Genomic DNA, 19,707 nt, shown 5'->3' with positions numbered 1-19,707 from the left:
GCGTGGCCGGGGTGCCGTACTGGCTTCGGCTTCTTCGTATATATAAAAGCGCTGCTATCTGTGGCTGGAGCAGCCTCCAATAAGGTCTTGCTCCCCTTGTGGCTATGTATAGTATTTACGGCTTATATGTTTGGTCCTAATTCATTGGGTCTATGTGTGGGTAGCTTAGATTCTTAAAATACGTAACACCTTAAAGCACAGGTAATTACCATCTTAGCCCAAACTTACTTAAATTTTCAACCAGGATTATCCAGGTCTGAATAGGCAACCACTCTATCAGGCTAGATTCATTGTTAATTGTACAGTATGGTGGCCTGCAAACTTAATGCAACTTAAACCATACTTTTTTTGGTATATTGTGAGTGGTGGCTTTGTATATTGATTGCTGTGTAAAGGGTGTGCGCCGTTGTGTTTTTATTGTTGCCACGTTGTTGTTTTCTTGAGTTTTGATATTGTGAGATCTTGGACGCTGCCATTTGGTGGTGCTATTGCTATAATAGCCTAATATATGTTGTCAGATTCGCAGATTCATTTTTTTTTGTGATGGTAGTAATATGTGGTATTTCTGGATTGCGTTATAATATTTTCCTGCATGGGCCCCACCAGAGTTTCCAAACCAAAATCGCCACTGATTATAACTATTTATACGTTTAACTATGTGTCTTAAACCTATAAATCGTACTCTTCTACTGGAACTCAAACGCAGTCCGGCAGTTGTACCATCGGGGGAACTTCTCAACGAACTACAGGCTCTTGGCTTGCTATGTAAACCCCCCAGCCCCAGCCCTGGCAAGGGCTGGCTGAGGAGGCGCCGAAAGCGATGTGAGAGACGCTGTAAGAGGGGAAAGAGAGCCGGCGTCCGTGCTAGACTAAGAGCCAACTCTAGCTGGCCGGCTCTCCCGTCTATCCTGCTCTCCAACGTCCGCTCCCTGGAGAATAAACTGGACTACATCCGATTACAGCGGACTACTCAACGGGGGACTAGGGACTGCTGTGTCTGTGTTTTTACAGAGACATGGCTCAACGATCGAGTCCCGGATGCGGCCATTCAGCTAGACGGACTAACCTCGCATCGAGCCGACAGGGACTCATCACTGTGCGGCAAGACCCGAGGTGGCGGGCTGTGTGTTTACATCAACACTGACTGGTGCAACAACTCTGCCCTAGTCTCAAAGTACTTGCTGGTGGAATACGCGGTTGTGGGATGTAGACCCTTTTATTTGCCACGAGAGTTCTCCTCCCTGCATGTGGTAGCTGTTTACATTCCCCCCAGTGCAAATGCTAAGGATGCGCTGGCCGCACTATACAGAGCCATTAGCGATCTCCAAAACACTCACCCAGAAGGACTGCTCATTGTCGCTGGAGATTTCAACCATGCAAATCTCAAAACTGTGCTTCCTAAATTTCATCAACATGTGGATTTTGCGACGAGAGGGGCGAATGCTGGACCTTGTTTACACCAACGTAATTGGTGCGTACCGGGCTGAGCCCCGCCCCCACCTCGGATACTCGGATCACATCTCCGTCAAGCTGATCCCAGCATACAGACCGCTCGTCAGACGCTCCAGACCAGCCAAGAAACAGGTGAAAACCTGGCCAGCAGGAGCCATCTCTGCCCTCCAGGACTGTTTTGAGTGCACCGACTGGCATATGTTTAGGGAAGCAGCAACCACCGACGGCTTCATTGACCTGGAGGAGTACACAGCATCAGTGACTGGTTACATCAGTAAGTGCACTGATGACGTCACTGTCACCAAGTCCATCACCAGAGGCTCCAACCAGAAGCCATGGATGACTGCAGAGGTACGTGCACTGCTGAGAGCCCGAGACATAGCCTTCAGAGCAGGTGATAAGGAGGCTCTGAGCATAGCGAGGGCAATACTGGCCCGGGCTATCAGGGACGCTAAGCGTGCACATGCTTAGAAAATCCACGCCCACTTCAGAGACAGTGGAGACACACGGCAGCTATGGCAGGGCATCCAAGCCATCACCAACTACAGGACATCTACACCAGCCTGTGACAGCGATGCCTCATTGCCTGATGCGCTGAACGTGTTCTACGCCCGGTTTGAAGCAAAAAATGATGTGGTGGCGGAGAAGAACATTCCCTCTCCCGACGAACAAGTGCTACGTCTGACCACGGCTGAGGTGAAAAAGTCACTGCGCAGAGTGAATCCGCGTAAGGCTGCTGGCCCAGACAACATTCCCGGGAGTGTGCTCAAAGGATGTGCAGACCAGCTGGCAGATGTTCTCACGGACATCTTCAACATCTCCCTGAGCAGTGCCAACGTCCCATCGTGCTTCAAAACTACCACCATTGTCCCTGTGCCGAAAAAGTCACCTGTGTCCTGCCTCAACGACTACCGCCCCATAGCACTCACTTCTACCATCATGAAGTGCTTTGAGAGGCTGATCCTGAGGCACATAAAGAGCCTCCTGCCTCCCACCCTAGACCTCCTGCAGTTTGCGTATCGAGCAAACCGCTCTACCGATGACGCCATCTCAACCACCCTCCTCCTAGCACTCACCCACCTGGAAAAAAAGGACACATATGTTAGAATGCTGTTCATAGACTTCAGTTCAGCATTCAACACAATCGTCCCCCAGCACCTGATCACGAAGCTGGGCTTGCTGGGCCTGAACATCTCCCTCTGCAACTGGATCTTGGACTTTCTGACGGGGAGACCCCAGACAGTCCGGATCGGGAAAAACACCTCCAACACCACCACTCTGAGCACAGGGGCCCCTCAAGGCTGTGTGCTCAGTCCACTGCTGTTCACACTACTGACGCACGACTGCACGGCGCTACACGGCTCGAATCACATCATCAAGTTCGCAGACGATACGACCGTGGTGGGTCTGATAGAAAAGAACGACGAGTCAGCTTACAGAGAGGAGGTGAAACAACTGCTAACCTGGTGCAAAGTCAACAACCTGTCCCTGAACGTAGACAAAACCAAAGAGATTGTTGTTGACTTCAGGAGAGCACAGAGGGACCACGAGCCGCTGGACGTTGATGGCTCCCCGGTGGAGATCGTGAAGAACACCAAATTCCTTGGTGTCCACCTGGCCGAGAGCTTAACCTGGTCCCTCAACACCGGCTCCACGGTTAAGAAAGCCCAGCAGCGCCTCCACTTCCTGAGAAGGCTGAAGAGAGCCCACCTCCCACCCCCCATTCTCACCACTTTTTACAGAGGGACCATAGAGAGCATCCTGGGTAGCTGCATCACTGCCTGGTTCGGAAACTGCACCAAACTTGACCGCAAGAACCTGCAGCGTGTAGTGAGGACAGCTGAGAAGATCATCGGCGTCTCTCTCCCCTCCATCTCAGACATTTACACCACTCGCTGCATCCGCAAGGCAACCAGCATTGTGGATGACCCCTCCCACCCCTCACACAAATTCTTCTCCCCCCTTCCGTCTGGCAGAAGGTACCGGAGCATCCGGTCCGCCACAACCAGACTACAGTACAGCTTCTTCCCCCAGGCCATCCGACTCCTCAACTCTAAGGGACAGATCAGGGCCCCGTTTCCCGATAACGATGGATCCACGCTCGTACGATCATTCTCACGATGGATCTTGCGATCCATCGTCAATTTCTTTGGAGCGTTTCCCGAAACTCCTCTTAACGTGAACGCGCATTCGCTGCACTCACGACGTCGTAGGATTGTAACTGTCTACTGACACGGTGCTGAAATGGGCTCCGTAGGAGGGGGAGACGCAGGAATCTCGCAGGAAAATTGTGTTAAAAAGGGTTAAAATATATCCCCATCAAGGACAACAGCAGAGTAGCCTACGAAAAAAATAGACTGCAATTATATGAATGCTAAAGACATTAAAACACAATTGATCAGGCTTAAACCGACATATATCAGTCCTAATCCTGAATGCACTGTGCGTTTCACGGCATTTTCCCCCCTGAAATAATTCCTCTTCACACCTGTGAATAACCCGGGAGACGTCCATGATGAGGAATACAACGAAGCCCACCGTCTGGCCCGGTGCATCGTTGAGCGCACGATCGGGAGGTGGAAGTTGCGCTTTAGATGCCTTCACAAGTCAGGCGGAGGGCTCCAGTTTTCGCCGGCCAAGTCATGCGCCGTGATATGTGTGACGGCTATGTTGCACAACATTGCAGCTAAGGCTGGGGTGGCATTGCTTGAACCGGAGGACGCTGAGGACGATGACGACGAGGAAGATCGGTGTGAGGACGGCCTCCCTCATAACTACGCGGCTGGTTTTCATGCGCGTCGAAGAGTGTTTGAGACTTTTTTTTAACCCCCTCCACCCTCCCACATGTCACTAAACATTCCCGTCAACGTGACCAATCCCCACCATATCCCAGCCTTTTGCCTGCTCCTTTGCTTGTTTTTTATAATTTATTATATTTAATTTTTTTTAATTTTATTTTATTTTTTACATTATTTTATGCTACGTTTTATGAGTAGCCTATGTCAGTCTGCACAAATCCCGTTTTATTTTGGCCATTTTAACATCTTTATTAATAAATTAATTAATAATCTTTATTAATTACCAAACTAAGAACATAAAGGCGCAATGCGTTTTAATAAAACGCATCCAATAGACGGAATGTCCGATGGTGACGCCACTGAGGCTATAGCTGACGATGCTCTTAGCGTCCTACGAGTACCTACGAGCACCCCTGGAGTACTCGTTAGCTACGAGCGTTTTCAAGACGTTCGTTCCCCACGATGCTTTCGGGAAACGCGGTGAAAACTCTACGATGCCCTTTCGACGCACTTCACGATCCACTTAGGCTAACGACGCTTTCGGGAAACGGGGCCCTGATCATCTCTGTTACCCGTGGTTTATGCACTATTGCACTATTGCTTTATATTCATATTTATTATATTCATATTTATATTCCCGCACTACTCAGACACATAGTCATATTTATATTTATATTCCCGCACTACAAATTCCACACAGTCACTTTACTGGTTTGCAGTTATATGTAGCATGTTGTTGTTGTTGATTTTTTGTTATTATTGTCGCTCTATGTTGCACCTTATGTCCTTGGGAAACGCTATTTCATTTCACTGTATACTGTGTATATGGCTGAAATGACAATAAATTATCTTGAATCTTGAATCTTGAATCTTGAATAGTTGAGACGAAACCTCAACATTATTTTCTAAAATATATAAGAATGTTTTTCCAAATACTGCCACTAGATGTCAATATAGTAATTCATATATATATATATATATATATATTAGGGCTGTCACTTTTTCCAAAAATGAAATTCGAACGAATTTCGAATGTCCATAATTAATTCGAATACATTCGAATACATTCGACCCCCCCCCATAGAACACGACAACAGTCTTGATTTTTTACGTTGCTCTCGTATACCTCACGTATACCTACTGAATTCATAACAGCACAGGATAAAAACACATCTTTGATAACACATTTGTAAACACAAGAGGAAGCTCCGACACACAAGTGCGGCTGTCTTTTACACATTAACAATAACTGCTCGGAGCGCGATATGCGGAGCGCATGTCGTCCATGGCACACACAGCCTATATAAACGAACAATCTGTGAGGCCAACCTCCAACACGGCATGCTGCTCTTTTTATTCCTTACGGAAAGAAAATTACAAGTAGTCTCGCAGCTCTCCGTTACCGTTGCAGCTGCTTGTGTCAGCCGTGCTGTATAAGTCCCCAAACAGGCTGCCCATCGCGCCCAGCGCAGCAGCGGACTTTTTTCCCTGTCGTGTGCGATCAGTGTCGGTCTCCGTTTCAGTGAGCTCGTGTGAGAGGCTTTCAGTCACGAGATGTTTCTGTGCAGGGGAAAGGAGGACTAACCGGGAGAAGCGGGGATCCAGGAGGGCCGCTTTATTGAGGAAAAGCCACTCGCCGCTCTCTTCTTTATAGCGCATTTTTACAGTTCGAATGGAGAATTACACTTCGAATTCGAACTTTTCACCCCACCTTCGAACGAATATTCGAACTTCGAATAAAAAGTGACAGCCCTAATATATATATATATATATATATATACATATATATATATATATATACATATATTTCTAACTCGAATGCATTTCGGATGGTTGCCATGGCGCCGCGGATGGCAGCCTCGGTACTTCGCTCTCTAGTACTTTGTTTGTTTTTGTCCGTTTATTATGTTTTCGGTGGTATTTCACCAGCAACTTTTTCCAGAGAGCTCTTAATCATCCGGCATACCTCTACAGGATTTTTTTCTCCAGTTTTTACTAACTCAGCAAGTTTTATTGAAATCCTGGTCGGAGGAGCAACGGTTCTCCTTGGAATCTGCCGGAGACGCAGACGGGGGATACGAGCAGGAGCGCTTGTGAAATTAAGGAAGCGGGGACTACGCACCTCGCTTCCAGCCATTCACCTGGCAAACGTCCGGTCCCTGGTAAATAAGATGGATGAGCTGTTGCTTCTCAATCAAACCAACTCAGACTTTTACAGATCCGCTGCCCTGTGTTTCACCGAAACCTGGCTCTGTGAACGCATCCCGGAAAGCGCACTTCAGCTGCCCGGTTTCCAACTCATCCGGGCGGACCGCAACACAGAGCTTTCGGGGAAAACGAAAGGCGGAGGAATCTGCTTCTACTTAAACGTTGGTTGGTGTACAGATGTTACAGTGCTGGAAAAGACGTGTAGCCCTCACTTAGAGTCTCTCTTCATAAACTGTAAACCCTTCTATTCTCCGCGGGAGTTCTCCTCATTTGTTATGGTTGGTGTTTACATACCACCACAAGCGTGCGTCGCAGACGCGCTGCAACAGCTGGCCGACCAGATAACGGACATAGGACCACATAGAGAAAAAACACCCGGACTCTCTCGTTATTATTGTTGGGGATTTTAACAACGCCAAACTCAACCAGGAACTCCCTAAATACAGACAGCATATCAAGATTCCCACCAGAGACAAAAACACACTGGACCACTGTTACACAGTCTTGAAGGACGCCTATCACGCTGTTTCCCGGGCAGCTCTAGGACTTTCCGACCACTGTCTGCTTCATCTCATCCCAACCTACAGGCAGAAACTAAAAACTTCTAAACCTGTGGCAAAGAGTTTAAAAAAATGGACAAGGGAATCAAAGCTGGAGTTGCAGGCTTGCTTTGACTGCACCAACTGGAGCGTTTTTGAAGCTGCAGCTACAGACCTAAACGACCTCACAGACACGGTAACATCTTACATCCGTTTTTGCGAGGACCTCTGTGTGCAGACCAAGACCTTCTGCACATACAACAACAGCAAACCTTGGTTCACTCCTAATCTTAGGAAGCTGCGTCAAGCTAAAGAGGAGGCCCATACTAGTGGGGACCGGGACCTATATAAGCAGGCCCGGAACAAGTTGACAAAGGAGATCAAGGTAGCCAAAATAAGCTACAGTGAGAAACTAAGATATAGCCTCTCCGCGAATGACCCTGCATCAGTTTGGAAAGGCCTGCAACAAATTACAAACTACAAGAGACCATCCCCCCACCCTGCAGGAAATCCCAGACTGGCAGACGACCTGAATGATCATCACCCATCCCCCTCCCCCCACCTGCACTAACTATCTGCGAGAAGGATGTGTGCCGGGTCTTTCAGAAGCAGAAGATCAAGAAGGCTCCAGGACCTAATGGTGTGTCCCCCTCTTGTCTGCAAGTCTGTGCTGAACAGCTGGCGCCAATCTTCACGCGGATCTTTAACTGGTCCCTGGAGCTGTGTGAAGTGCCCTCCTGCTTTAAATGCTCCTCCATCATCCCAGTCCCCAAAAAAACCTCCATCACAGGACTAAATGACTACAGGCCTGTCGCCCTGACGTCTGTGGTCATGAAATCCTTTGAGAGACTGGTGTTGAGCCACCTGAAAGACATTATAGGTCCCCTGCTGGACCCCCTGCAGTTTTCCTACAGGGCAAACAGGTCGGCGGATGATGCTGTCAACATGGGACTACAATACATACTGCACCACCTCGACTACCCAGGGACGTATGCCAGGATCCTGTTTGTGGACTTCAGCTCGGCGTTCAACACCATCGTCCCTGAAATCCTTCATCAGAAGCTCACCCAGTTCGAAGTGCCTGTCACCACCTGTCAGTGGATCATCAGCTTCCTGATTGACAGGCAGCAGCATGTCAGACTGGGGAGCATCTCTTCCAAAACCCGGTCCATCAGCACTGGCGCCCCACAGGGGTGTGTCCTCTCCCCGCTGCTCTTCTCCATCTACACCAATGACTGCACCTCAAAGAACCCGTGTGTAAAACTCCTGAAGTTTGCAGATGACTTGCAGATGGTTTGATCCAGGATGGTGATGAGTCTGCTTACAGACAGGAGGTGGAACAGCTGGTCCAATGGTGCAGTCAGCACCACCTGGTGTTAAACCACAACAAGACTGTGGAGATGACAGTGGACTTTCGGAGAAGTCCCCCCCCCACTCCCCCCCCTCACCATCCAGAACGACACAGTGTCCACTGTCGATTCCTTTAGGTTCCTAGGTACAACCATTTCACAGGACCTAAAATGGTGTCCCCACATTTACTCTGTCCAGAAAAAGGCCCAGCAGAGGTTATACTTCCTGCGACAACTAAGGAAGTTTAATCTGCCTAAAGAGCTGCTGACCACCTTCTACTCAGCCATCATCCAGTCTGTCATCTGCACCTCGATCACTGTCTGGTTTGGGTCAGCCACCAAACGGGACAGGGCCAGACTGCAACGGACAATACGGGCTGCGGAGAAGATCATTGCAGCTGACCTTCCCACCATTGAGGACCTGTACCAGTCCAGGGTCAGGAAAAGGGCAACAAGAATCGCCCTAGATCCCTCACATCCTGGTCACAAAATGTTCAACCTCCTACCCTCGGGCAGGCGATACAGGGCACTGTTTGCCAAAACCAGCCGACACAAAGTCAGCTTCTTTCCCCAAGCAGTCTCTCTGTTGAACGCTTAGCCCCCACCCTCTATTTTATTATATTATTATAATTATTGTTATTTATTGTATTGTATTGTTATTCTGTATACTTAACCGTTTATTTATATTTATTTATTTTTTTGTACTGTTTTCTGTTTTTCTCTTTTTTAGATATTAACAATAGGTTAAATGTTGTGTGTTGTGTAGGTTAAGTGTTGTACATAGAGAGCTAAGGGACCGAAGTCAAATTCCTCGTTTGTTCGCAAACCTGGCCAATAAAGCTGAATCTGAATCTGAATGACATTAATATTGTTTACACACCTGCTGCGAAAACATGACTACTACAACGGCTACAATACTTAGCATAAGTTCCCCTTTGTTGTCCTTGATGAATACACACACAATAATCAACGATTATTAGTATCACAAAAATAATGATTAAACTTTTCATATCGTTTTATTCAACAAATAATTGGCGTTGCAAAACTCAATCCATGGACCTGCCCCCTCTCCCTCCAGCCCCCTCCTCGGTTAGGTTGGACTTAGAACGCCAGGTTACGACCAGGCGTAGTTAAGACCAGGCTTACGCCCAGTTGGTGCAACCCGCAGGGCCTTTGTGTATCACCATGGCAACCACGAAGCGTTAGGTGGCCATGTCACCATGGCAACGGCGAGAGCGTTTGAAGACGAGGGGGTTAACGCCACTGGATACAAACGAGGACTATATTGTCGGGAAGTCATGAGTTAGATAGTTAGTTAGATAGTTCTACAGCTAAAATACACATGAACTAAGTGCCGTTATGTTGTTACAGAGGGCTTCAATGCTCATTTAAACGTTCACACTGTCTTCAACTGTAAACCATTCACAACTAGGTAAGTTAACCATCTTGCCAGATAGCCGCGAGAGTGTTTTACGTTGACGCCACTCCGTTGGTTGTGGTTTCATGTTCTTTAACTTCCATAACACCGCACGATTCTTCTTCCTTTCGGTTTGATCACGACTATAAACGTGGCGTTGGTGATCAGCCTGGAATGTGCGAGCTAACTATAGCCAATTTGACATGAATTCACTAGACTGGATATGTGTTGCAGATATCTGTAATTCAATTCGGATTTCCGCAACTAGGCCTACATTCTTTCTATCCTAAATGGTCATTTCAGATATCCACAAAGACATTCCTCCTAGGAGGAATTACGTCACTTCTACCATTCATGCCTATGGGGTTTCTCATTACAGATATCTACAATTCAATTGCAGATATCTACTATGTGAATTGTAGAGATCTGTAATTCCAGTTTGAGATATGTACAATTTGATTATGACTAGTCACAATTCCAGTTCAAGATATCTTTAATTCACCTCAATTCAAGATATCTACATGTCCCTTTTCAGATATCTTAAATTAAGTTTTGACTAGGCGAAATGATGTTGCAGATATCTCGAAGTGGAATTATGACTAGTCAAAATGACGTTTTAGATATCTCAAACTGGAGTTAGGGATAGTCATATTAATTGTAGTTATATATTATCAAGTTATAGATATCTTGAATTTAATTTTGATTAGAGATATCTAAAATTGGAGATATCTGTATGTTTTATTTTTCCTAGTCAAAATGTAATTACAGATATCTTGAATTAGAGTTTTGACTAGGGGAAATGACGGCAGTCGGAATTGTCATGGCAAGCCAATTTGACATAAATTCACTAGACTGGATTTGTTTTCCTGATATCCATAATTCAGTTTCGCCTAGTCAAAAAGAACATTTCGGATATCCGCAACATTCTTCCTATGCACAATTGTCAGTTCAGATATCCACAAAGACATTCCTCCTAGGAGAAATGGCGTGAATCACTTTTGCCATTCATGTCTATGGGGTTTCTCATTACATATATCTTCAATTCAATTGCAGATTACCACTATGTGAATTCGGAATATCTGCAACTGAATTGTAGATATCCACCATTCCACGAGACATTTACAATGTCATTTCGCCTAGTCAAAACTTAATTTAAGATAGCTGAAAAGGGAAATGTAGATATCTTGAATTGAGGGGAATTAAACTGGAATTATGACTTGTCAGAATCAAATTCTAGATATCTCAAACTGGAATCACAGATATCAACAATTCAGTTGCAGATATCCGTAATTCACATAGTGGATATCTGCAATTGAATTGTAGATCTGTAATGAGAAACCACATAGACATGAATGGCAAAAGTGATGTCATTTCTCGTAGGAGGAATGTCTTTGTTGATATCTGAAATGACAATTGTCGATAGGAAGAATGTAGTTGTGGATATCCGAAATGTTATTTTTGACTAGGCAAAACTGAATTACAGATATCTGCAACACATCCAGTCTAGCGAATTTATGTCAGATTGGCTTGAAATATTATGACGTTTGAGATATCATTCTGCCTAGTAAAAACTGATTTACAGATATCTGCAATTGTCATTTAAGATGTGTGACAAGTTGAATGTTGTTTTCAGTGACGTCATTGCAGATATCTGTAATTCAGTTTTGCCAAGTCAGAAATTGAATTACAGATAACTCTATCTGTCGTTTCGACTATTCATAATTACGTTACAGGTATCTGAAAATTCCAACTATTCAAAATGTATTATTTACCACTAGTCAGAATGACTTTGTTGATATCTACAATGTTAATTCCGGATAGTCAAACTTAGGGTCTGAATAGGACGTTTACGAATGGGCTGGATATGATGTAGACGTATGGGCTGACGCCGCTGTCATGCCAAATTTGTACCGGCTGCCAAATTTGTACCGGGCGCGTCATCCATACGTAATCCATTCCAAACCTGCCTGGCAACAGATGATCGCGTCGTCCGTTGCCTGGCAACGGACGATCGCGTCGAATGACGTGAAAGGTTCACGAACATTTGCGAACCTTCAAGCTCGTTCATTCGCACTTGTCCGTTATCTGTATTGTGCTATTTCGTCATTGACCTGCTTTAAACACTCAGTTTACTTGCTAAATTTGATTAAACAATTAAATACAACTGTTGACGTGCCCGGTACAAATTTGGCAGCAGGTACAAATTTGGCATGACACCGCCTTCAATCAGCTTGAAAGCTCTTACGTGTCTTTACGTAAACCTTCCCTTTTCCAAAATAAGAGTGTTCAGGAAACGCCCCTAAGAAGTTTGTAGGCTATGACATAAAACCGGAAAAACTGATTGTTTGTGAGACCATGGACATATTATAGAATGGACAGCGGATTCCAAAATGGCGCCCATTCATTCCTATGAAAACTTCTCAATGTCGCAGGGCAACATCAAGGAGAGATTTGCTTCCGCATCATGGGAGCCTAGCCACGCCCTAGTTCATGACGTACCGGATGCAGAAATATTCATTGTTTTCTAGCATTGTTAGCGTTGTAGCATCATAAGCGAGAGGTCTGAGCGATCGCAGTCGCATTGTTTACCGACCGTAAAAGTTTACTTCATAAATGTGAAAGATTGCTCCATATAACACCAACAACATAGTAAATGTATGTAGGCCTAGAAAAAATACTGTTCAATGCTTTTATGCTTAAGAAACAGATTCCTAACTATTTATAAAAAATGCAATCAATAGTTTACATACAAATAAATGGTTACATATCGGTCAGTAACGAGGTTGGAGTAGCCTACCCACATAAATAATTGTAATACACCAACATTGTTAACTGTCACACAGCTAAACAAGCAAATGAAAAAATTAAAACTAACGCAACTGAAATGTTTATTAGGCTATTAACAATATTATGAAAATTATACCGTAATGCACCCGTTCTTTGTCTTTGGTCGCAAGCAGAGGAACGTGAGAGTCACAGAGCAGCAGCTGAACCAGTCTAAAAGTTCCCTTTATCACTAAAAAACTTTTAGTGATAAAAAGTCACCACAGTGACTGAAAACCATCACCGTCATTCATGTTAAGTAAAAGGAAAAACCTCTGAAACGAGAAGTTAAAGGGTAATTCCAGTGTAAAATGGATTTGGGATGTGTTTTGTATGATAACGAGTTGAAACGTTCATTTTGGAGCTCAAATACCGCATATAGACGCTTTCTTCAGTTGGCTGTTTTTAGCTGATTCTATCAAAACGCTATAAACTTGGAACAAAGGGGGCAGTGGTTATGGTAAAAACTAAATCGCTATTTTAAACCACTCAAAAGGCTAGAAGTAGCCCGACATTTCTTTGGCAGTATAATAAGGGTCTTAACATATAAAACGAGGCATTGAGAACTTTGTAAGTGTACAGATTGTTTATTAAAAATGTCGTATACGTATGGGCAGAATATGACGTATCGGATGAATATGATGTCCGTACGGGCTGAATATGACATATTGGGCTGATTATGACTTATGGGCTGTACAATGGTGTGTACAATGGTCATCGAACAGAGTTTGGACAACCTGAGCCACTAAACCCACCCCATCCTACCATCAAAACACACAACCTGAGCCACTAAACCTTCCCCATCCTACCATCAAAACACTCAACCTGAGCCACTAAACCCTCCTCATCCTACCATCAAACCACTCTTTCTTTGTGTTTCCCTTCTCCTACCTAGCACCTCTACACACTCTGATCCTCAATGAGGAGGGGGTGAGCTGCCGTGACCCTGAGGCGATGGCAGTGACCCACCTTAGTTTCCCTGCCCTTAGACAGGGGTCTCCGGTGCCCTTCGGCCAGTTGGTGGAGGAGAGCCGGACCCCCAGAGCCTCCACCGCCCCCCATCACCTCCTCACTTCAGGTGATAGCCATCCCTGTGTTGATTCCTTCTAGGACTGTGATGAGGAGATGAATCAACGTGGAACGTCTTCACCTTCCGCCACGATAAGGAGAACATTTGGAGCAGAACTGGAAGCCTTAGGGCGATATCGATGCCAATCTTTGTTCCAAATCTTAATTTTGTCTCGACAGCCGCCTGCTGCGATCTAAACCGAAATAGCATTCATGACGTCCTTCATTTTTGCTGTCATTTATGCAGGGAAAAATCATTGGACAGATTATAAAAAATACATACTTGCTATCTGTAGTATTGGGATTTATATTTAGATTTGAGTGACTTTTGCTATATCAATATATATAATACATATCGTATATCACTTCTTGGAGATCGTTTTCTTTATTTCCAGTTTCCCCATAGCCACTGACTGTCACTCATGTGTCTGTTTTGTCTTTTAAATGGACAAAAATCCACTAGCAATCTTCATCTGCAAAAAGATTTATTATTTTGTCAAAGCATATTCTTTTTAATATCCTTTTATTCTTTCAGAGATATACAGTCGAATGAAGAGCAACAGCCAGATACAAGCAGAACCGGCTGCCCTCCATTTTAATGGCTTCAGTCTGGGAAAAGGCTACCAAAAGGTCCTGGTGAGGCATCCTTCCCTTTCTTTCTGCAAAGTCTAGCTGTTCTGTACCCCCTTTTCCATTTCTCTTTGGTCCAATCCCAAATAGCCCATCTTTAGCTTAACCCCGTTCCCATTGTTATATTTACCCACAGGAATGCATAGCTGTTACCGTTTTGGATTAGACAGATATTTGTACAGGTATTTGTCGATAGTGGTTGTACATGAATTCATCATCCGTTGTCCTGTTGATTCGATTCTTTATCTCAGTTCTAGATGTCATGTAGACATGTCGTACCAAGAGGATTGTATAAGATCTGAATTATTTCACTCGGATTCAGAATTCTGAATGATTTTGGTTGGCATATAAATACAAAGTGCTTACAAAATGCTTTATTGTTAGAACTTCTTCTTCAAAATTGAGCTAACATTTAGTTAATATAATTAAATAATATTAAACAAGAATTCCAACCAAATAAGTTATTAAGAACTATCAATGATGTAGGCTGTGAAAGGTTTCCGTGAGAGTGGCTTTAGGCTATGAAATGGGTATGAGGCATGTCAACTATAATCATATCATATAATCATAGAGTAGATATCAATGATCTAGATCAGAGGTCTTCAACAGGGGGTCCGCGACCCCTAGGGCGTCCGCGGACGCGTCCGGGGGTTGCGAAAGTTCTGGTTGATTAGACAATTTTTTATATTCCCCCCGCAATTTTTTCCACAAATTGAAATGTCTTTAAACACACATTAAAATGAATCCAATACACTAGCCGCATTTTCATGGACACTTTTGATCCCATTTCTATTCGGAATTGATCTATTCCTATCATGCGATCCGAATGGCATTTACAATAGTGGTAAGCGTACGTTCGTATCTCTCTCGCGCAGAGAGAGAGAGAGTGCTGTTATGTAAGGGATAATGTACAGAATGCCGGCCATTATCGGGATTATAAGCGATCAGCAGAGAAATTGTCTACCAAAGACGTTGACGTCGCTAAGCAACCGGACACGCTGGGGTTGATAAGTTACCGGACTATTGCGGAGTGATAAGAAACACACTAACAAACATCACAAATTTTCGTTTAAACATTTATGTTTTAAAAATGTCTATTTGAATAGCTTTTATGCATGATTACATGCAATTGACAGACATTGTTGATTTTGGCAGGTATCAGTTTATTATGTTATGTTATGTTTATGAATGGCAGTGGCATGGCCAACCTACTCACTGTACCTTGCACATGTTTAAAATAAAAACATGAATATATGAACCTGTGTATTACTTGGACATCTTAGTATTGAATCCAAAATAACAAGGTACACTGTAAAAACGAAAACTTAAAATTGTTGGTCTCATTATGATTTCTGAGTAAAATGAATATAAAACATTAAGTATTCATGTCAACTGTGCAATGCAATTTAGTCCAACCAACAATGTTGAGTTTTGGGTCAAGAGTTGGGCTCACTGTAGTCTCTTTGTTAGCAAGACACACGGGTTTAATGGTGCGTTTTAATATCCATCCGTCTCGGAGCTCCGAGGACGTTGCCTAGCGACACGCACAAACACGCCCCTTTTCCTCGGAAGTCGATCTCGCCATCTCGTTTGAACTCAGCGGTGACCGAGCGAGGCTTCCGAGATAGAATTGAAGATGGATCCGCCCAGTGTGACATGTAGTGAACTGTTTTCATTGTGTTTGGACCGCTTTGGTGGTTTAAATGGCAATTTCAATCACTCGTATTGCTGTAATAACTTACGTATGCAGAAGATACATTGAAACATGAAATGAAGTGACAATTTTAGAAGTTCAAATGGCTGCGTTTTCGTACGGTGAAAACGCACCGTTTCATTTATATTATTTCGTAGTCCTGAAATAATATAAATGAAAATAGTAGTAGTAGTTGGCCAATGCTACCGCAACAATAGCTTTCCGGGTGGCGTCCATGTTTTTCTCTGACGACCTACGCTCAAAACATAATAAAACGATTTTAGTGTGGGCGTGGCGTCCGATCCGAGATCCGAGTCGGCTCGCAGAGAATACTCGAACGCACCATAAGTCAGACTCTTGGTGCGTTGCTCCGTCTCGGAGGTCCGAGGACGTTGCCTAGCGACAAGCACAAACACGCCCCTTTTCCTCGGACGGCGATCTCGCCATCTCGGTTGAACTCAGTGGTGACCGAGCGAAATTCCGAGACAGAATTCAAGATGGCTGCGCCCATTGTGACTTGAAGTATGAACTGTTTTCATTGTGTTTGGACCACTTTGGTGGCTTAAATTGTAATTTCAATCACTCGTATTACTGCAATACCTTACTGCGTCCGTATCTCTGCCTATGTACACAAATATATTGTATTTGTGTACAGCACTTCGGTCAACTACTGTTGTTTTAAATGTGCTATCTAAATAAACTTGACTTGACTTGACTATGGCCTATAGCCTACTTATATTGGATCGCCTGGTCCTCTGCCAATTCTACCGCGACAACAGCTTTCCGGGTGGCGTCCATGTTTTCCTCCAACGACCGAGCGAAATAATAAAACGCTTGAAGTGTGGGCGTGGCGTCAGATCCGAGACCCGAGTCGGTTCGCAGAGAATACTCGAACGCACCATCTGTCTGAGGCTGGGCCAACTACGGTGCACATGCGCATTTCGACAATACCCCCCGGGGAGTCTGGGTATTCGTGATGCCGGTTGGGAAAAAGGGGTTTATTGCCTTTTGTCAATTTGTTTCTGTTAGGTTAAGTTGGGTTAACGGGTTTGGGGTCTATATTGTTTGTGTGTTGTTTATTGTGCGTAGTGTTGCCGCCACCGTTACCGAGACTTACATGTCCGTTGGTTGTGTGTGCGGTGCGCTGTGTGTTGCGGGTGTGTGTTAAATAAAGGCAGCTCTCGGGATCGTGCGGTGTATGAGGCACGAGAGTTGCGTCACCGTTTAACCTGGGCTCCCGTCTCGTGCAGAACAAGTTTGACCATAATGTCAAACTTGTTCTGCACTTTGGTTTGCTGCTACATGTTGCTTGTTCTATTGCTGTCTGGCATTCTGAAATTTAAAATGGAAGTTTCAAATTATTAATTGTAATAAAGTGAATTTAAAACTCGTTTTGCATTCTTTGAAATGTTTTTTTTTTTTTTAAATAATATTAACCTTAATTTGAAATATTAAGTTAACACCCCTGACTGATTTTTTTGAGTTTGTATAATATAAAAATCTTAGTTGGTATAACTCTAACTTTCAAGTTTGTCTAAAGAGGAAAATGACCTTTTTGATGGGCTCAAAACTCAACAATTTATTGCAGTAAGTTGCCTTGCAATTTTGAGTTTGCTCAACTTTTTATTTTTTACAGTGTACATTTATGTATGGCACTATAGGACCAGTTTAATATAAAACACAATTTTATATAATATATAAGTAGGGGGTCCCCGCTCCATCTCTCCCATCAGTTTGGGGGTCCTTGGCCTGGAAAACGTTGAAGACCCTGATCTAGATTGATTTGAGTGTGTATACATGTGCATAGCAAATGTTCATTTAACTCTGAGTTTTGAGTTCTCTGTGGTGCAGGAACATCACTGCGTTGGGGAGGAAAGGTTTTGGTCTTAATGGAAGACAAAGTTGTTTACCTCCCTTCTCTCTCTCTCTCCCTTAACATTTTATTCTTTGTCTCATAATTAAACATTTTTTGGTTAGAAATTAATCAATATCTCATCCGAGGTGATTAATATCCACATCATTACCACGCAAACCAAGTACTTCCGAACGACCTATACCAAAAAGGTATTTTCCGTTATTAAGTAATCCACAATTTAAGACTTTTTTGATTCGACAGCTTTCCCGGCCGATCTGATCCTTGTTCAATTTTGTACCCTCCCCTGATTCTAGTACCGGCTCATCCCCGGCCTGGCCTACACTGTCAAGGTCCACTTCTGTCCTGACCAATGGCGCTACTTCTACGACTGCCTTCGCATCCACTGCAAGGTCCACCCTTTTCTTCTTGTCTGTGTTAGTTGATATTTCTTGTTGCCCTGTTATTATTTAGGTTCATGTCAGAATGAATCCCATGTCCATCCTTATATATTAAAGGTAAAGTGTGTCGAATTTAGTGGCATCGAAAGGAACGGACTTGGCAGAGATTAAATATAATATTAATAAGTGTGTTTTATTTAGGGTTTAATCCAGTGAAAATAAGAATGGTTAAGCATGTTTCTACAGTAGCCCTGGAGGGAAAAACTGCTCTAGAGTTAATCCCAAAAAGCCTTTTATGCTAAGAGTTGTAGGAATGAGGGGGCGAGTTATCCCCATGGCTAAGACCCATTTGTGATTCCTTTCTCGTTGTGTGTTATGATTAGCAATGTTGCATGTGAAATGTGCCACACACTGTGACGTTATACTATAAATGTCGAAGAAGCTTGACCCTCTCTGGGACGCGCCTTATATAGCCAGTGAAGATGAGCATGTGCTGTCCTTTAACCAAGTGTCTCCTATTTGTTTAGAGGATTTGATTATAGTGGAGCAAACTGCACACACTGTTCAGCCTCACCCAGCCCCAGAGTCGAACCTGTCGGACTCTGGCCAGGTGGGGCTGCTTCAACCATCAAACACATTTAAACATCTCTCTCTCTCTCTCTCTCTCTCTCTCTCTCTCTCTCTCTCTCTCTCTCTCTCTCTCTCTCTCTCTCTCTCTCTCTCTCTCTCTCTCTCTCTTCCTGACCCGGTTCGCCCACTCCCCCTAGGGCGAGGAGGCCCTTTTAATTCCAGTTCATGCCTACCCTGTCATTGATGACCTATGCATCCCCCCGCACATCCACCTGCCCAGCATACCTCTGGGACACAGGTGTGTGTGTGTGTGTGCGTGCCTGCGTGCCCGCCCGCATGCGTGTGTGTGTGTGTGTGTGTGTGCGCCCGCGTTCGTGCGTGTGTGTGTGTGTGTGTGTGTGTGTTTGCGTGAGAGGGTTTTAGTGAGGGGGCGGGCATATTTGTTTTCGTTGTATTTATTAATGCATATGTGTGTCTATCTTTATCTCTATCTCTCTATCACAAACAAATCTCTCTATCTGTCTGTCTGCCTACCTACTTATTCACATATCTATCTATCTATATATTTATCTATCTACCTATCTACCTTCCTCTCTCTTCTCTCTCTCTCTCTCTCTCTCTCTCTCTCTCTCTCTCTCTCTCTCTCTCTCTCTCTCTCTCTCTCTCTCTCTCTCTCTATCTGTCTATCTCTCTCTATCCGTCTATCTGTCTTCCCTCCTGTAGTGTGAGCCACAGCCTCCCCCTCCGCTGCAGCTGTCCCGCTGACCTAGAGGTTGAGTTCCAGGTGCATGTGATCCAGCCCCACCAAGCCTTCCAGGTGCAGCCCCTCGCAGGTACCAACCCACCACTCTCGGACAGATAACATAAGGGCACACCAAGAAAATACCAAAAACACCCACATTGGAAT

The 19,707-nt window shown here is 44.4% G+C and overlaps 1 protein-coding gene across 8 annotated transcripts in view; it reads left to right on the top strand.

The window, feature by feature from the left end:
• Positions 1-9,306: 9,306 nt before the first annotated feature.
• cfap221 (cilia and flagella associated protein 221) overlaps positions 9,307-19,707 on the top strand; it is a 77,469-nt gene continuing 67,068 nt past the window's right edge. For 2 of the 8 annotated variants that reach the window (XM_060048881.1, XM_060048879.1), the window contains exons 1-7: positions 9,308-9,778; positions 13,482-13,664; positions 14,190-14,290; positions 17,955-18,041; positions 18,147-18,242; positions 18,998-19,098; positions 19,524-19,633. In XM_060048881.1, coding sequence (XP_059904864.1) covers positions 13,541-13,664; positions 14,190-14,290; positions 17,955-18,041; positions 18,147-18,242; positions 18,998-19,098; positions 19,524-19,633 — 619 coding nt within the window. In that variant the 5' untranslated portion in view covers positions 9,308-9,778; positions 13,482-13,540. Of the gene's footprint in view, positions 9,779-13,481; positions 13,665-14,189; positions 14,291-17,954; positions 18,042-18,146; positions 18,243-18,997; positions 19,099-19,523; positions 19,634-19,707 lie in introns of all 8 variants that reach the window. The other 6 variants (XM_060048882.1, XM_060048878.1, XM_060048875.1 and 3 more) reach the window with 6 other exon arrangements.

Source organism: Gadus macrocephalus, chromosome 4 (genome assembly GCF_031168955.1).
Source record: "Gadus macrocephalus chromosome 4, ASM3116895v1".
In the NCBI taxonomy this organism is placed as follows: domain Eukaryota; kingdom Metazoa; phylum Chordata; class Actinopteri; order Gadiformes; family Gadidae; genus Gadus; species Gadus macrocephalus.
The sequence above is the reverse complement of the archived record's forward strand: the minus strand, read 5'-3'. Positions and strand labels throughout refer to the sequence as shown.